The sequence below is a fragment of the Chiroxiphia lanceolata genome, chromosome Z (assembly GCF_009829145.1).
Source record: "Chiroxiphia lanceolata isolate bChiLan1 chromosome Z, bChiLan1.pri, whole genome shotgun sequence".
In the NCBI taxonomy this organism is placed as follows: Eukaryota; Metazoa; Chordata; class Aves; order Passeriformes; family Pipridae; genus Chiroxiphia; species Chiroxiphia lanceolata.
In genome coordinates, this window is record NC_045671.1 from 25275732 (window position 1) to 25294964 (window position 19233).

Here is a 19233-nt window from a genome sequence, read left to right on the forward strand (position 1 = left end):
ATAACAGTATCAGTACACACACTCCATCCTTTACGGTATTGTTCAGACTGTACACAAGGTCTGGGAGGCATCTTGATTTCAATAGTTCAATGAATACAGTCTACCTGCAGTTTTTAGTTCAGGCAAAACAACAACCCAGGCAATGCTACAGGCTGGGGGAAGAGTGGCTGGAAAGCCGGAAATGACCTGGGGTTCCTTGTTTACAGCAGCTGAACATGAGCCATCAGTGTGCCCAGGTGACACAGAAGGCCAATGACATCCTGGCTTGTATCAGAAATAGTGTGGCCAGCAGGACCAGGGAAGTGACTGACCTCCTGTACTAGGCACTGGTTACAGGAATCCTGTGTTCAGTTTTGGGCCTCTCACTCCATGAAGGATGTTGAGGTGCGTGTCTGGTGAAGCAATGGAGCTGGTGAAGGGTCTGGAGCACAAGTCATACTAGGAGCAACTGAAGAAGCTGGGGTTGTTTAGCCTGATGAAAAGCAGGCTCAGGGAAGACCTTATTGGTCTTTACAGCTACTTGAAAGGAGGTTGTAGCCAGGTGGGGGTTGGCCTCTTCTCCCAGGCAATTAGCAATAGGATGAGAGGAAACAGCCTCATGGTATGCCAGGGAAGGTTCAGGTTGGACCTTCTGGGAGAATTTCTTCATTGAAACGGTGGTCAGGCATTAGAATGGACTGCCCAGGGAGGTGGTGGACTCCATCCCTGGAAGTGTTCAGGAAATGACTGGACATAGTGCTATTTTCTAATTGATATGGTGGTGATTGGTCAGAGGAAGTCTTTTCCAACCTTAATGTTTCTATGAAAAGCCATGCTGGAATCCAGTAATCTTCAGGTTTGGTTACAATAGAAATAGGGAAAAGTCTAAGTCTGCAGCCTGTACCAGAGTATAGACTATTAGTACAATAGTCTGTATTGTACTAATTGGTACAAATGCAGCAGCAGATCCACAGACAGAAGTAGCTTTTCATGTGCTCTGTAGCATTCTTTGGCAGACAGATTGCAGATAAAGCAGCAAGCAGCAGCTCTGTCCCACATGCAAATTGAAGATAACCAGCTTCAGTAAGATTTGTATTTTTCAAGCTTGACAGACACTCCAGAAAGGATAAGTAAACACTGACACTGCTTCCTCCTTATTAATTAGTTAATTATTAAGGGAAACTAAGGGAAAACTAGGAACTTCAGGTTGTTTTTTAACTGAATGTTATGTGAGGATAGTAAGGGCAGTGTAGCACAGTGACTTGCAATTGCTACCATTAGGAGTAAAGACATTGATCTAGCAACCTGTATACTAAGAGTTATTTTTTAAGTTTCTAAGGGGATAAATTGGATGGTGTGGGAATAAGTGTCAGATAATAAGGACATTCCTTCTCCCTTCTGACTCACTGAAACTTATGTAGGCTGGCAAAAATCCCCAATCATCACTGCTTTTTACTGAAATTAAAATGCAAAAATCAGGGTAAGCAGCAAATTAGGATTTCGCACTGTAATATGGTACCTACTGTTTTCTTACCATGACTTTAAGGAAGCTTATCTCTAAACTTAGTCTGCAGCCTCCATATAGACATTTCTGAAGAGGACAGTACAAGTGGGCTATCTTTTTGGCAAGCTTTCTTTAAAATGTAAGGAAAACTGTAGTGATAGCTGCTTACTGTATTGCTCATTTATAGTAATGGTAAAGCTTTACAAATTCTGCAATGACCATTTATTTTTTAGATTCAAACATGTCTCAAAATTGATATTGCTAAAACTTGATGTGCAAATGCAGTCCAAGGTACGTCAACATCACAGCTCTGCAGCTGCCTACAGTCACTGCAAAAGGAGATTGGGACCTGCATTACTAGAACAGAGCTACCTTCAGACAGTGCCTAGACATAGTTGTTTGTTTCTCAGGTTTTGCTGACTCTTCTTTAAACTCTTGATCTGGTGAGCATAAAAAAAGGGCTGGGAGAGTTCACTGAAAAACAGCAGTGTCTGCATTTCCTGGGCTGTCAAAAAGTGTGAATTGTGAAGGTTATTTCTGGTTAATTCCAGTGAAGGTTATTTCTGGTTAATTCCAGTTATCTAGTGAATAAATAACACAAGAGCAGGTCAGAGACAAGAATCTCATGAAAACCAGTCCAATTGCTACAATAAAACTTGCTACAGTAATATGCTAAAGTTAATAATCTGACCACTGAAAATCGTGGCACTGGCATCAATGGGCAGTTGTTTTCAGAGATGCTAGAAAAGACACATTCACTAGTCAAGATCATCTAGCTGTAGCTTTACCAGATTACACTTAATCTGTTCAGTATCTGATGTCTTTTTACTGATAAGGTCTTAGAGTTTCAATGATGTGTAACACATTTGGTAAAGCCTCTCTCTATTTCCTATGTCTGCAAGGTAGTTGCTCTGAGGGCAGAAATATAAACTTAGTAATAAGACAAATTCATCCAAGCAAGTGTTAAGTGTAATTTAAGACAAGCAAAACCAACTAACATCTGTGCAAGCAAACTTACAAGAAGATGACTCTTCCATGGGATCAACCCATCTGTAATGCCAGTTCTGGTCTGAAATGGCTTTTTGCAGAATAGTGGTCATGGTTCTCCACAGCTTCTGGCTAGCCCCAACTTATGATGCATTCAAGAAATGTGCTTTTATATCCTCATTGTTGCTTCATTTAATGAGTAAATCAACCCATGTGCTTTCTAATTAAGCTGTATTCTGAAATGTGTTTCCTACACCAGTCAATGTTTGCAAACGTGTTTTCCAAATAAGAGACACAAGAGTAGCTGCTTTTGTTAAAGTTAGTTACTATATTTTAAAAATTAGGTATATTTAATATAAAAAAATATAGCGCTAAAGTGAGAACCACAGGCATCACAATTCTATCATAATATAAGTTAAAGACAGCAATTAATTATTGATCAGTCTGGTAGCTACGTGGAAAAATCCTTGATGGCTGAGTCTCATGAAATCAAGAGTGAGCTATGACAGATGAGCAGAAGTCTGACCTATTTTCACCTGGGAGTGGCAGCATTTTTCTGGCTCACATCTGGCAACTTGGTTTGAAGGAAAGCATAGATATGCGGCCAGATCTTATTGGTTTCTGTTCCAGAAAAGGATTTCAATAACCCTTTTTCCCTAAGGAAGAAAAAGAAGAAATTGTTACAGAAATCAAATTGGTTAATTGTCCCAAGACCTCCACCCCACTCCAAGATTGCCCTGGCAGGAGTGAGCATTTGATTTAACACCAAGAACAGCCATAACATTGGAAATGCAGGCTGGACTTCATTACTCTGTTCCTCAGTGACCTATTTGCCACATCAGTTCACAAAACTGACTGCTGTCTGCAGGGCACTTAACAAGCAAGATAAAGATAAGCAGCAATATAGTCATATAGCACATGCTGAACAGCAGTCATCCAAACAACTGTTACTAACACAGGTATTGTAAAGTTGCACCTCAGGGATGTGCATCAGAACAAGCAAGATAACCATTTTATCTGTATAGTATGTTATTATCAATAATAACAATAGCTTAGGCCTATGTCTTACTGCAGTCTTTCAGGTATTTTCACTTCAGAAATCTAACAAAATCAGGAATACCACTGTCAAACCTAGAAAAACTTCTTTAAAACTTAACCACACCAAAGATGGAGCCTTTAATCCTGGTAGCACATAATGAAGGATGGTGGATATGGAGATAGAGGGAGGACAACTCCTACATGATGTTGTCAGACTATGATTTCTTTGTCTAGGCAAGTTAAGAGTAAAAGTCTACACAGTGACCTGCTATTATCTGTAAATCAGCACTGTGATACCTGCTGCTTTACATCAGTAGAAACTGTGTATCATTTTAGCTCTTAAAAGAACTAGTAATTTGTTATCACTCCACAATGCAAATGACATGATTCTTAAATAGCTTCTTATTCCCAAACAGTCTTGCTAGCTGGGCCCGTCACAGTCCTGTTCTTGGGACAGACACTTTTAAATGCTCATTACACAGTTTCTCTATTTGTGTGTTGCTTCTTAACCCCTTGCACTTGTTAGGAGAGTTTCTACTTATACATTCAGAAGACAAAATACTGTTAAGATCTTTCAAAAAAAAGGAACTGTCTCTCTTACCTTACTCACCAGAGCTGTGTTGCTCAGAACAGTACTATGATGTATTGAATAATGCATAGTGCTCTTTATAAAGCTGAATATGGCTGTGGTGACAGGCTATTTTAGTATGCAGGTTCCTGAAAAGGTCCCATACAACAGTGGAAAACATACTCATTCTACTGGGTTGATTCCATTTTGAGGCCAAGAAAGCTGCATGGCTAATCACACCGCATTAACTGTTGCAGAATAAGATATTCTGTAACTGGAAAGATCTGTTCATTGCTATGCTAGTGTGAAATGAGCTTTAGGATGTGGAAGAATAGATTTTACTACTTACCGATAATATTCTAAAACAGGTTTTGTTTGTGCATCATAAGCCTGCAGCCTCCTACTAACCGTCTCTGGCTTGTCATCATCACGCTGAACAAGTGGCTCACCAGTAATATCATCGATGCCCTAATCAGGGTTAAAAGCAAACACTGGAGTATATTTCTTATTTCTGTTTAAGTATGTTTTGTGTAATTTTCTATTTAAATTATGATCAGCTGCCAGTTAGGGTGTAGATTTCTGCTTATAAAGAGAAAGGCAGCTGCTCGTATCTTATCTGCAATACAAGTTGTTGACTTTCCAGTAAAACAGTCCGTTGGTTAGAAATGTTTTCTCAGTATTGCCAATGAAGATTATCACAGTAACTTGATTAATTTGTCCTCTGAAACACTTGCAGAATATGGGGAACACATAGACCAAACCTTCATGTACAAGGGAAAACAATATTGTTGGTAATACATTCCTGCATAACAGCAAATAAGAGACCAACTGGACCTTTGTTTGACAATACTAAAATGGGCAAAGGTTTTAATGGGCCTTTGATTTTAGGCTGCAAAATGGAAGAGTTATCATTTGGCAACAGCTGTATAAAAAGGGCATAAAAGCCAGTTGAAGCTTTCCCTACGGAGGTAGAGACCTAATGTCTGAACTATAATCTCTTGTTCCTATGAAGTAAGTAAATGTTTTGCAGGTCTGTTAGATACAACTGTATTTCTCTTGTTCAGCTCTATTCCATGGTTTCAACTTACATATTGTAATCTACTGTGTTGTGATGTGCCTTCTAACTAGCAAAAGGTAAAGCAGTGTTCCTAGTAGCACAGCTCTGGCAGCTGAAGCCTGCTCTTTGGTAGGTCTGATAATTCTCTGCTGCAGCTTGCCTGTGCTCTTCTGCAATTAAAAATAACCATGATCTTAAACACCTCATTTAAAGCAAAACAAAGGCAATGTTTTCAGTTGCTCAGTTCCAGTGCTTACCTGCTATTTCAAGCTGGCCTCTTTCCCTGCAACACTAAAATCCAAAAAAATACTGAGCCTGCTGTGCTTCTGATTTAAGTTATTACAACAGCTTCCAGGTGAAATGTGATGCCACAACAGCTAAGTTATTTAGAATTGCTGATGAAATACAGCTTAAGTTGAATTGCACTAAGGAGAATCCTAATTCTTCAAAAACCTTAAGGTAACAATGTACAATCCTTATCTTCAAATTCTGCTTTAGGATATTTCACCTCTTGGATGTATTGAGAAACTTCCCTGACTTGCAAATTTCTACATCCAATTTTGCAGTACAGCAGCTCTTCCCTTGAAAATACCCATCCTATTTAAATATAAACATGGGGAAAGCATTAAGTGTATTCCTCTAACTGATGATTCTGTGTGCTTCCCAGATACAAGCAATGACTCCTCTGGAGGACCACAAAGGAAACTACATTTTGGCTTGTACAGGCTGCAAACAGGCTAAGAATATGCCCAGATCCTATGCTAATCTGCGAGGCAGACAGTGTTCCAGCTTGAGTTTCTACCAGGTCACTAACATTCCCTCAAAGGCAGGGTGTTACCAGAAAGATTCTGGGCTCCTAAGAGATGAAATGAGCCCTTTTCTTCTGAGCCACTGTGTTTTGAAACAACATATGCAAACAACATTTTACTGCAACTACCACAGGCAGCATTAATTTAGTGCCACACCAACATATATTGCTTACCTGCACTTTGGGAGGGCTGAATTCAAGATTGTAGACTCTGCCACTGGCAGGGTGGATCCAACGTGCTGTGAGCCGACACTTTATGGTCTCAAATGGCACATCTAGGTCAATCACAGTGTCTACATGGCATTCTTTATCCAGGGCTTCTGCCTGAGCAACTGTTCTGGGGAAACCTTTTTAAAGGAAACAACTCCATAAAATTCCAAAAGCAGAATTACCTGGATTCAGTCATTAGAGAAAATAATTGTCAAATAGGGAAAAAAAAGGCATTATCATACTCTAAAGGTTAAAGAGACATCAGATTTCCCACATATTTTTCAGTGTATCATGGCATTTTAACTTGTTAAATGCCTCCCAGCTTTCATTTCCTCATTTCAGTTAATCATCTTCCCAAAACTGTAACAAATAAATGCAAAAAGACCCCATACTCATATGTACCACATACCACTACATTGCATAAAACCACTGTGTATGCACTTGGAACAATAAAAGCTCCAGTGAAAAGCTTCACTCAAGATGTCTGGAATAACTTAGAAACATTTGTGGCATCTCTTATTTCCACAGTTGTGCAAGTCTGGCTTAAGGCGGTGACCAGTACAAACCTGTTTTATTCAGTTGCAGTAAGTCAAATATATTTACCAAAGGCAGCCCAGGATTAATTTTATATAAAGTGTAGCCTTAGAAGGGGTTCTAGAAGTTCTAGGTATCAAACTGTCCTGGGGTATGATGACTGTGAGAACACTTGGGCTGAACAGGAATCTGTCTTTGCACTTAAAAGATACTGCATTTTGCCCCATGACCTCTATAGCTCCCTATCCTGTGCTTTTCAACTATTAGAGAAACTTAAGAAGGGGTGCAGTAGGAAACAAGGAATAAGAAAATCAAGGTCTCCACAAAGAATTGAAAATGAAAAATTGAGCACAAGAATTTTGGTGGTCAAAGCTACTGCAGAACATGCTATTGCATCATAGATTCACTGGAACAATGCCCCTACTGACAAAGCTCTAGCATAGTCTCATGTAATTTTCATCATACTACACAAGCAAACTTCTCCATAAAGGCAAGTACCAAGAAGCACAAACTTCAGAAACTCTACTTGAATAACACTTATTGATCAGTCCACTGCCTGAGTAAGGAACAAGCAAAGAACTAGCCTTACAACAGGAAAAAAAAAGTCTTAAAGGCTACTGTGTCTGGTCTAAAACATGATAAAAGAAAAGAGCTAATTAACTCAGACAAAGCTCTCGCTTGTGCATTAAGTCTCATGCAGCTGGTTTGCATCACAGTCATCAGCTGCCCTCCTCCTGTTTTTCACACACTCATATTATCTCATGGAAATGCTTCTAAATGTTAAGAGCAGAAGGAGAGCTTCAGGACTACTGTTCTTACTGTTGCCAAGCTAGTTGGCCACCACACATCTCAGTTATGCAGCTGGAAAAGGAGTTTGCTGTGGGACAGAGTAATGAGAAACTCCCTCAACAAATTAAAATGCCTTTACAAAAGCACTTCATTGAAAATAAACCAGTGTTTGCTGCACACAGTGTTTTCTTGATACAGAAAAAAATCTACAAGATTGAATTATGAAGATTCCAGGAACACAGAGAAAAGTGCCCTAAATTATACTACATATAAATCTAAACAGATTATAACCACAGACACATACGACTTAGACTGCTACGTCTGCTATGATTCTAGAAGCCACCAACCTATCGTAAGGCAGTAAATGGCTATTTGGCTAAGTGAGAATACAAGCAGTTCAGCAACTCTAGTTTGAGACAGCTGACCTCAGCTGTTTGTTCTGCATTACAGTTATCAAACTAAAGATTTCAGATTAACATTTTTCAACAGAACAGTGTTGTTCCTACAAAGCCTACTATGCCAGATCTACCCCGGGTGTAATTCACTGAGTCTCATTCCAAATACTGATGCAGACAAAATTTTTGCTCCAAAAGTTTAAAGGCAGTAGCATGTTAACACACAACAGAAACTGACTTATTCTCTTATGGTTTCCACACAATCTTCCTGGTAAGAGCTGCCAGTGTGCGCAGCTATGCTGCTACAAATCCAGATCCACAAGGCTAGAACTCTGCATACACAAGCCCTGGAACTAAAGAAAATAACCCCAGTATCTGCAGCTCTTTGCTTTATTGATAGGTTTCATTGTGCTGTTCACTGTAGAATGAAGCCTGGAGAATAGAACCCAACAGCAAGAGACCTTTTAGAGCACTTAAGCAGTGGTTTTGTTAGTGATTTATTACACACCACACCACTGCAGTACTTTTCCATACTTACCTTGTTACTGCATCACATGCCTACCTTTCTATTTAAATAATTACTCAGCTCCATCCTTCACAAGTTTTCCATTCCCCAAGGACTTTAACAAGAAAAGTCTTTAAAAAAAGAAACTTCTCAATGAATCAATATCATAAAAACTAACAGAACTGCCGGTTCTGAAATTTTACTGGAATACTGAACTACCCTTTTCAACATGAGTTAAATATCCCTGTAATATTCTGAAGGCAGGATGCACCTAAAGCATCTTTCAGCCAAAAAAAAAACTGCGGCAGACTAGCTGCTGAAGGTTTCACAAGCTGGCAACAGCAACCAAAGCACTCCAAGCTTTCCAGACCAGATTTTTTCTCCATATACAGTGATATCCAGTATGCTAACTTACCATCCAACAGCCAGTGGTACTGATCTAGACCTTTTAGCTCAGTCAGCATTAGTTGTGTCATGATGTCATCTGGAATAAGCCGCCCTTGATCAATGTAGGACTTGGCAAGGATTCCAACTTCTGCGAAAGTAAGAGAAGTTTCATTACACTATCTCTGACCTCCAGCAAGTAAAGACCTCCCACAAGCCTGCAAAAAATTTGTTTTGATCAGGATGGCAGAGAAAAATTGTAAACAACACAGACAGTAGGCTTGCTTAAATTAAAAAACCAGATGATCAGGTAGGATCTGACTGTGCAAATGTTTATAAAATTCATTTGATCGTTTTGACAGATGGCAACAGTGCAGAACACACCTCTATCCCTGCATCCTCTGAATAAGTTTACTAGTAAGTATTTGAAATATTAAGTTCATAAGACTAAAACTGGGAGAGGCCATTAGGCAAAAGAGTCTTCAAAGTAAGAAATATAAAGGATACAAGTTTATTAATATATCAGCCCTCAGATTTCCTGTAAAAAAAGTTATTTTCTCAGTTAATAACTAACCTAGACTTCACTACGAAGAGAAACATCTTTGGCATTTAAGAGAGTAGTATGCAGTGGGACACGCTTGCCAGATACATATTTTTATGATTACTAGAGTTACAAGAGGATGTTTATAGATGCTGTAAACTATTTATGGGAGCACACAGACACTAGTATTTTCCCATGGAACTGACTAACCTTTAATAACAGTCATTTAGCCCACTGGCTCACTAAAATTACATCCACGCATCATGGTTCTGGGTATCACACCATGCTCCTACCTGACAGGCAGTAGCATGCTGTAGTTCACCCAAATAATGGGTACAGCCAGGAAGAAATTCAGTTATGTCACAGTCACAAAGTCTCCATACCTTTCATTTACAAAACAATTACCCAATTACGTTAAGTCACCCAGAGCAGCAGCTAGACAGGTTTTATTGTGGATCTGCAGAAGCCTTTACTTGCAGCCAATTCAGATCTAGTTACAGAAAACTAAGCAGAAGAGAAAATGGGATGAACTAACATACCAACACAAGATATAACCACTTTCAGCAGAAAGCAGTGAAAAATGCCAGTCCTGTCACTCAATGCATGGAATGTGCAGTAGTACAGAGGCTCTTCTTTCAGGTAAGGCAACTGAAAAGTAGTAGATGCAAACAGTAGCTTTGCTAATTAAAAAAAAAAAACCAAAACAAAACAAAAACAAACAAACAAAAAAACCACACACACAAAAAACCAAACAGTGAAGAGACAATTTCCCCTTATTGGGTATTCACATCTGTAGTCAGGCTTGAAAAGCCTGAAGACCATGAAATAGCCACTGAGTCTGCCTGGGTCTTTCCCCTTCCTTCCTTCTTCAAGGTCGGCAAGTCATACCTCTTACTATTCTAATGTGCTTTAAACCATGTCCCCTGAAAAAGTAGACTGGGAGGTGGAATTAATCTTCTCTAGATAGTTTAATGTGTACTTGATGCTTAGATCTACTACTGATTTAGGTTACAGCATTGCTCTAGCCACAATGATCTAAAAATCTGTGCAAGGCAAGGTTCACAGAGAACAGTTTTAACATACTTTGGAAAGATGATGTGTTTTTGGGCCCAGAGAGGTTCGAACACAGCAAGCTGCAAGGTCCTATTATTAGACCAACAGAGTTGGAAACATACTGCCTCTTACCTCTCTCTACAGAACTCGGGTAATTTAGAAAGTTACTATTACAGGAGGAAAAAAATAGGCAAAACTACCCAGAGTTACATATTAGGACAAAAGGTTTGTACACTAGATTGTGGCTTTTTGTTGTTGTTTCCCTGCTGTTGGGAGGGAGATTTTGTGAGGTTTTGATGGCTTTATTTAGTTCTGGTTTTTTGGGTCTGAAACCACTACAGGCATGGCAATTTTTGGAATTAAAGGCAACACAGGTTTCTTTTCTTTCTAGGTGATAACAGGTATCCACGTTTCATGTTTTTACAAAAGGCTGGCATGTTCAAACCACATTACAGCAAACAAGCTCTAGCCATAATCAGACAGTAGTTTCCTTAGCACTAGAGAGGTGGTCACAGACTCTCCACTCTCCAAAGCAGCAGAATGTGGTAATAACTGCAAACTGCTACAGCCACATCCTCAACAGGACTTTTCAACAATGTCCATTTTCACAAGACAGCAAGTGCCAAAATTTGCACCATATAACTATTGTTAATTACACCTAATTTTTCAAGTGTTTTAACTGCCCATCTTAGACATTTCCCAAAGAACAGAGAAATGCTTTTATTATGATTAAAACTCAAATGCTTTGCCTTGACTGAACTTGTCAAAGCTCTCTGAGTTGCCTATCTGTCATTCTCCTATCTTCAGTGTACTACTTATTCCTGCTACCTCATACTTCATCTCAACCCTTTGGAGACCATTTCTGCAACTAGAGACTGACATTCAATGAAATCACAATAGAACTTTATCTGGGTTAATTAGTGAATGAAAAACTCTGCAACAAATTCTGTTAAGTTCTATGCCAGCCAAGTCAGAGAAAACCATCACCACTTACACCCTCAACTGGCATGTCTCCTCACATTCAGGGTTTTAACATGTCTCCTACATTTTCATTTCACACCTTTGTCTCTACTTCACATTCTGTCATCTGTCCAACCCACCTAGAATTCTTTGCCTATTGACTTCTTTCCACCACTTCATGGCTCCCTCCTCGAATCAAGCAATGCAGTGTTTCCTCTTGCAATTTTCTCTTCTTACACATCCTTCAGCTTGATTCTGGTGCTTTATGATCTTGCTTCCAAGACATATTGAAAGAGCACAAAACTTAAGATATTTAGTAAACTCCAAAGCACTTGGTAAAAATAACACATTTCCTTCATTTTCCAAAATGGCCCCACTAGGTCTTACACTGAAATGTCATAACAGAACAGTTTTGTGACCCTTGGTAAATAAAAATTTTTGATTGTGCAACCAAACAGACAGAAATAGCATTAATATGATCAGATATGCCTGCACAGGTGGTGTTTATAGCAAATGCTTAACTTGTGGATATCAACTGTAGTAAAGCTGGTCACTGTGCCAAAGTCATTGTTCTTACTGGGCAAACAGAATTTGTGTAAAGAGATGTGGAAATCACATCAGAACTGATTTCGCAATGTAGATAATTTTTCAACTTCAAACATGCTTATGAGTTTCCAAACATAAAGAGACTGCCAGTTACCCAAGGGTAATACTACTGTCATACTCACAGGTGAACGTAATACTCCACAGCTTTAAAGTGCTGGAAATAACTATACTCTTACTTAATCATATGCAACCTGAAATGGTTCTTACAAGGTTTCTCACCCCACCATGAAAAAGCAGGCATGGAAGTCAGGAGGGGACCTTTCATCATTGCAAAAATCCACCACAGATAGGAGCTGTGGCATTTCAACAGAGGCCAGAGGTCAAGCTAGGACTACAGAGCAAAAATAACTCACATAATTACCTCACACAAGCAGTACTATATGCAAACACAGACCATGCTGCAACCTAAGCACGATATGAACTTGTAAGACAATAATAATAATAATAATAATAAAAGCATAAGATAAGCAGTTTGAAAATTTTGCCCGTTTGGTTTTGGAAAGCACCACTACCATTATGCCTGGCTGTCTGAGACAAGGCTTTCTAACTTTGGAATAGCTGTTAATAATTCTAGGTGTCTCTAATTCTAGCCATCAAATGGAGATCTCAAAAAGTCTAATTGCCCAGAACTCCTCCTCTTGCCCTGCCTGTTAAAAACTGCATTTTTCCTTTTTAAGATGCTTCCAGCTAGAAAAACTATCAGAGACTTAACAGAGCTGCAAGAAACACCCACAAAAACTACTGTGTGCCTACAAAAAGCACCAAGACGAGGAATCAGTGAGGTGTAACAAAGCAAGGAAAGCGAAATAACCCCAGATAACCCCGTACACCTTCACAAATGACAGCTCGTAGAGGACCCGCGGCTGAAGATACGAGGCCTACTTCGGTGGCCCCCGGCCTCCAAAGGCGCTGTGTGAAGACACCCAGCCCCTGCCTGGGTGAGGGGGGAGCACAGAGCTGGGACTGGGGAACAGCAAACCCCCTTCCCGGAGGGAGAAGGAAGGGAAGGAGGCTGGGGAAGGACCGCGTGCCGCGTGCGCGGGGCTGTGTCAGGCGGGGCCCCCGCCGGGCTGCGCGGGGACGGTTCCCGCGGAGCGGGGGGGAAGAGGGATCGCACAGCCCCCACCCCCGCCCCGTCCCCATTCCCACCTGTCTTCTTTTGCATGTTGTCCCTCAGCAGGTCACCGCTGGAGAGGTGCTTCACGCCGAAGTGTTTGATAATCCGAGCGGAGACGGTGCCTTTCCCGGAGCCCGGCGGCCCCATGATGACGGCGCGCAGCAGCGGCGACACCACCATGCTGCTCCTGCTCTCCTGCCGCTCCGGCCGCCGCTGGGGACGGGCAGGGGCGCGGCAGGAGCGCGGCAGGAGCGACGCCTTCCCCAGGAGCACCGCCTCGGACCGGCGGGGAGCCGAGGCTGGTCCTCCCAGGGAAAAACAGCGGCGGCTTCTCTGGCTGTCAATCAGGGGCAGGAAGGAAAGATCCTTTACGTAAATGCACGGCGGGAGGGAGGGATAAATGAATAATAATAATAATAATAATAATAAAAGATAACTAAAGCAAATTGCATTTTAGAAAGTCGCATCAGATCGCATTAAGGCATCACTGTCCGAACTGGACCTGACCAACATCCCCACGCCCCTTTGCCCAGGAGACCCATTTTAGCTGCTCCTGGAGCCCGCTGCCCCTGCCCCTGCCTCTTTCCACTTGCAGTCACAGAATTACGAAATCATTTACGTTGGAAAACACCTCGAAGGTCACCGAGTCCAACAGCAATCCAACTCTGCCAAGTCCACACGAAACCACGTCCCAGTAATTGACAAATAACGCCTTTTAATATCCCCAGGGATAGTGACACCCCGATTTCCCCGAACTATCACAAGGATTTCCTAGACCTGGGACATGACTCCTTACCTGGCTGTCACCTGATGACTGCTGGGCTGCCGACACGTCCCGTTGATGACCCGACCCTGCCCTGCCCCAGTGCCCTGAGGCTGCGGCTGACTGCTCTGCTCAGCTCTCGGCCCACCCACCCCCACGCCAACAGCTCTGCTTTTGCTGGTCTCTACTGAATAAGCTCCAAATGCCTGGCAGCGGGAAGCTGCATTTTTAACGAGCTGCGCCTGAGCTTTATTTAACATACATGATTGTGAACAGTTGCAGGTTGTCCGTCTTTTGACCAGTGTTCTTCCAAAGGACACATAGAGCTCCTTTCCCACACATGTGATTCAGTGATTCTCAGCTACGGCAGAACACAATGTTTTCGCCAAAACAGAAGATTGCTCTGTCTCCTGAGTGTTCATTGTCATGTCCACAGCCGGAGAAGTGAGCCTTCTTGCTAAAGGTTCTGGAGATGTTGATGGATCTTGACCACTGTGAATCAGAAGAGCTGCAGTGAAAAAGTGATCCCACAGAAAGGAGACCTAATGCCAAAACATTAATGAAATTCAGCTTTCTGTTTTAAAACCTTGTTTCATTTCAGTGGTCTTACATTGAAACAAGTAAAGCAACAAGAATACATTCAAAAGTATGTTTGATACTTAAGGACAATATGGAAATGGAAATATAGCCCCAAAACTGCCCAGTCAACAAAATATATTGCCTTAACAATAAAGTAGGAAGGCACTGGCTTAGCACGGAAATCTTACTATGAGCATAAATCTTATTATATTGAGCAATGTGAACCTCCATAATTGAACCTAGTAATACCTCTATTCCAGAATGGAGTAGGGCAGCAACAGTGAAACATTCAGGGCTTTAGCAATGTTTCCAGGGCAACATTTTAGTCCACCAAAGCACCACAGTCTTAAACAAAATTTGGCAACACAAAGCTATTCAAACGTTAGAAGTCGTGCTGTTCGTTTGAAGCTCCACACTTCATAGACTTCTGAATGGTGGAAGTCCACTAAATGTGTAGACAACAATCAAGTGTCCCTAAAGCAAGTATGTGGGAAAATGGAGGTATTATATGAAATAAATCTCCAGCAAATAACTAGACTTGTCAGAGAGATTGTTAACTCTTATCTCCAATGCCATCATATATAAAAACCAGCAATAATTTATCTGCCTGTTTAAGACGGGAACCCGAGATTCAGCCTCTCTACAGGCACTGTTGAGCAGCTCAGAAAAACTCTAGAGAGGAATGTTAAAATAATCCCACTGTTAAAGACTATTTAGCAACCTCTCTGAACATCATAACAGATTCACAAAGAAGGGGTAGAAATGAATAGAAAAGCACTTCTCATACACACACACACACACACACACACACACACACAGAGGTTCTTACTAACGTAAGATCTTCACAGAACAATAGTGGGTACTTATGTTACAAAAATTATTACTAAAAGAAATTACTGTTCCCCATTTCTTGGCTATCTTTGCTAGAGTTCAAATCTTGTCCTAGTAGTTTTGTGCAATAGTTGTGACATACTTAGAAGTAGAAAAGGAAATACTGGGATAAATAGGTCAATGGTTCACTGGTTTGTATACAATGTTTTACACAACTATTCAGTATTTAAAGATATAAAAATGATTTTTTTTCCAGCCCTAATTTTGGTGATTGGAACATGACATTTTGTCATCTTAATTCAGACTTAATTATTCATTAGCCAACGTTTAATTAATACAACTTGCATTGTATTCTGGATTAATCTTTTTCACATATGTATCCTACAGTTGTAAGTTAAAATCCTAACTCTTGTTCAGTGACCTTATTGAAGTAGCCCTTGTGGTGACTGAACAGAAATCAAAATCTTCTTTCAAACAAATCCAGATGTTCTTTTCAACAGAGAATCTTTCAGATTTCTCAGCATTTTTTTTCAAACATAAGAAATTCTTTAAATAGGATTTTTAAAGTTTAATTGTCAAAGGTGTTGCTGTCACAACAGCAACAATTGTCAAAGGTGTTCTGCTCCTTGCAAGTCTAAATCCTTTCTTTTGAGTTTGATACACAATTCCTTTAGTACTGTTGGGTAACTACTTCCCAAGTGTTCTATTTTATACCAAAATGAAATGGTTACTTACATGAGGAAGAAGTTATAGTACACTGATGGGTGAAAAACTGGCTGGAATCGAGGTCAAAGTGTAGTGGTTAGCATTTTGTACCCTACCAAGAAGCTGTTAATGAGTGTGGATTGCCAGGGTCTGCACTGGGACCTTGTCCTGTCTAGTGTCTGTAAATAGCCCTGGGAGGAGAGTGCACCCTCATCAACTTTGCAAGTAATTCCAAACCATGCAACTATAGTGGGCAGGCCCAGGGGCAGGAGGTGGAGTTCAGCAGGGACACGTGGAGAAAGGGACCAAGCAGAACTGTGACCATTCAACAAAGGCAGGTGCAAAATCCTGCACCCAGGACACAGATTGCTTCCAACAGCACAGACTGGGGATTGACCAGCAGAGTAGCAGCCCTGCTGAAGAAGTCTGGGAGATACTGGTGCACAGCCAGCTAAGCACCATCCAGCACATGGCCACTAACATCCCGGGCCATACTAACAGGAGGGTAGCCACCACATCAGGGGAAACAGTTAGCTCCCTGGATTAGGCACTCCTTAGGTCACACCTCTGTACTGTTGCTAGTTTTGGGCCCTTCAGTACAAGACAGGTATTAATCAGCTGGGCCAGGTTTAGCAAGAAGTGACCAAGATGAGCAGGGGCCATAGAAGAAGCCCTGCCACAGGCAGATAGAACCATGCTTGCTGAGACTGGAAACAAGAAGAGTTCAGGGTACCTAATGCCAGCCTTCTAACACCCATGAGCAGGTTACTTGGGAAGGCAGAGCCAGCCTCCTTACTAAGGTGTGTGGCAGGGCTCATTAAGTCAGGTAGTGGAGTCAAAGTATTAGTAGTCTCAGTCATCTGAGGTTTTTAAGACTCAGCTGGATAAAGCCTGGAGCAACCCAGTCTGACCACACTTTGGGCCACTGATTGGACTAAAGATCTGGATTTCAACCTGGATGATATATTTGTAAAACAAGATATCCCATTAATTACGTTTAAAAAAAAAAAAGGTATGAAGTACTTATCCAATGAAGGCTAACATATATAAACAACATAGTTGCAAATTCTTCCATGAACAATGTATACCATTAAGAACATTTTTCTTTTTTAATTAAATATAGGTTGAAATATGTAGGGTGAAATGTTCTTAGCTTTAACTGTTTGCCTAACTGTTTGCCTTAAAGTAGCAAATGTTTGACTCTTTACAAACCAAACATGTAGAGCTATGATTCTTTATTTAGATTTAAATAGTGTTTTATTGCAAAGAGGGATATAATGATATCACTTTTGTGGTGTCATTCCTACCTTTATTGAACACCTAATGGATTATTCCTCAGAGGTGCTGAGTACACTTATCCAAAACATGGGTTGTCCCATAACTATAAGTTTTCTAGGCAATTAATGTTCTTCAGATAGAAATTTCCTATCTGTACACCCAGCTTGCTATACTCAAAACTTTATTTATGACAAATAGGAAACACACCTTATTTATAAAGTGAAAAATTTATTGTTAGCATAATTGGAATCCTAATGGCCTCATTCAATAATTATTATTAATTCAGATGTAATTATTACAGAAAGTATATGTTTATGCTAAATTATGATTATTAAATTATATTATTTATTATATAAATAATGAATTGTTCCACAGATACTTCTTAGTTTCTAGCATTCTCCTGGTGTTGTGTGCACCTCTCTCCCCTCCTTACCTAGACCCCAAAATCAGCAGTCTCACTCAGGTGAGGGGAGTTGGGCTTACAGTGAGTCATCAGCATCTGGAGTCCCTCACCAGGAAGAATACCATGATTATGTTGACAGCTTTTTCTTCATCCCTCTAAGGTTCACTTGGAAGCAAAGCATAAGCAGATTGAAAAATGGTCAAACAGTGCAAGTCTGATGAGCTTCTGTTCTGAGGTCTTGGAAACTCAGTACAAGGCTTATGTCCTGTTACAACAGTCACAAGTTGATAATGATCTACGACAGAATTTCAGTTGTTAAAAAAACATTTCTGTTGTCCCAGTGGTTCTTTTGAGGTGTATGTAGAACCCATAATTTCAATCGTACAAAAAGCAGTCAACACAGATTGTTTAAACATCCCTCAAAATACATGTAAATAGGAAAAGACAGTAAGTTCAAGTAAACACAAGTTACATAGCTGTTTTTCTGAAACTGTGTGAAAACACTTGGGAGATATGTGAATCAAAGAAATACAGAAAACAACATTATCTGTTTGGACACTTGGAGGCCTCATACCTTAGTGGAAGGCAGAGTTCTCTTGGAAGCTTCTGTAATGACCTTTTCTGCATTATTTATCTCAAGTGATTAAAATACCAGGTTCTCCAACCATTGCTTTAATGAAAATTAACATTCTCCTTAAGTATTAAAAGTAAACCAGTAATAGCTTTACATTTTGAGATTAAATTGTAACAACCGTCCAGATCACAAAATGTGACCAGCCACTCAGCCTCTCTAGGCAATTAATAAAAATCTTTTTCCTGACTCCAGAAATCCTTGAACTTCTAGGATAACAAGTTACTAGCACTAACCAGGGGAAGAAAAATGCCCTTCCATGTCATTGGGTATTTTTATGACAGTCAGAGCTCTCATTACAGGTATACTTACATTATACCAGCAGATGAGTGTTTTTCAGTCTATCTGGCAGTGATTGATTACAGAATTATCTTATTTCAGTTACATAAGAAAATTCTGGCTGCCAGTGGAGTCAGTTTTAGGGAAGGCTGTTTTCCCATGCCTTGGCATGGAACAGATACTTGCAAATTGTTAACAGATGATAACAAGTCATTGGAAGTTACAGGGGAAGGATGAGATGGACAGAACTAAAAATACATGCGTGGGAGAGCAGAGGAATACACAAAGGAGGAGAAATAAACCACAACAGAGAGTTCGTTTGAACTAGACATATTTGACTAGACATTTTCTGTGCAAATCAAAGAGTACACAGATAGAAAGTTCAGACAATGCAGTGGAAAACGTAGGTAGCTCCAGTAGCAGCACCTAGAAGCCTTTTACAAGCTGTCTTGACAGAAGACACTGTTGATTTCAGTGGGAGTGTCCATCCTCTATCACATCCCATATCCACAACCTCACAGCAAATTGTTATTTAACTAGTATCCTGTAATTATGTCTAACAGGCCTTTGAATGAAGGAAAATAAAAGAGATTATATTGTTTCCTGAAAATAGGAAACAGTAAGTGTCAGACTTCTTCTCCATTAAATATTATCATGAAGTTTAGCACTGTTTGCTCTGGAATTCCAAAATACCCTCCAAACTCTGAAACCCAAAGGAATTATGCAGAT

The 19233-nt window shown here is 40.4% G+C and overlaps 1 protein-coding gene across 4 annotated transcripts; it reads right to left on the reverse strand.

The window, feature by feature from the left end:
* Positions 1-2775: 2775 nt before the first annotated feature.
* On the reverse strand, positions 2776-14155 carry AK3 (adenylate kinase 3). 4 transcript variants are annotated; one of them, XM_032676221.1, is made up of 6 exons: positions 14061-14155; positions 13068-13372; positions 8790-8909; positions 6116-6288; positions 4426-4544; positions 2776-3126 (listed from the first exon to the last, which is right to left on the reverse strand). In XM_032676221.1, exons 1-6 carry the CDS (start codon positions 14138-14140, stop codon positions 3003-3005), a joined length of 921 nt encoding a protein of 306 aa, XP_032532112.1. In that variant the 5' UTR covers positions 14141-14155; the 3' UTR covers positions 2776-3002. The 4 variants fall into 4 exon arrangements, with proteins under 4 accessions (XP_032532112.1, XP_032532115.1, XP_032532113.1 ...); XM_032676224.1 differs by lacking the exon at positions 14061-14155 and adding an exon at positions 13832-14000; XM_032676222.1 differs by lacking the exon at positions 14061-14155 and adding an exon at positions 9839-9947 and having other exon boundaries at positions 13068-13179.
* Positions 14156-19233: the final 5078 nt, after the last annotated feature.

Coding starts and splice junctions, on each gene's coding strand:
- AK3 (XM_032676221.1), bottom strand. CDS start 14,140: ATGTGTGGGAAAGGAGCTCTATGTGTCCTTTGGAAGAACACTGGTCAA. Junction 4,545..6,115: donor TCAGCCCTCCCAAAGTGCAG/GTAAGCAATATA, acceptor AACCCTGATTAG/GGCATCGATGATATTACTGG. Junction 3,127..4,425: donor CCTGTTTTAGAATATTATCG/GTAAGTAGTAAA, acceptor TTTCTTCCTTAG/GGAAAAAGGGTTATTGAAAT.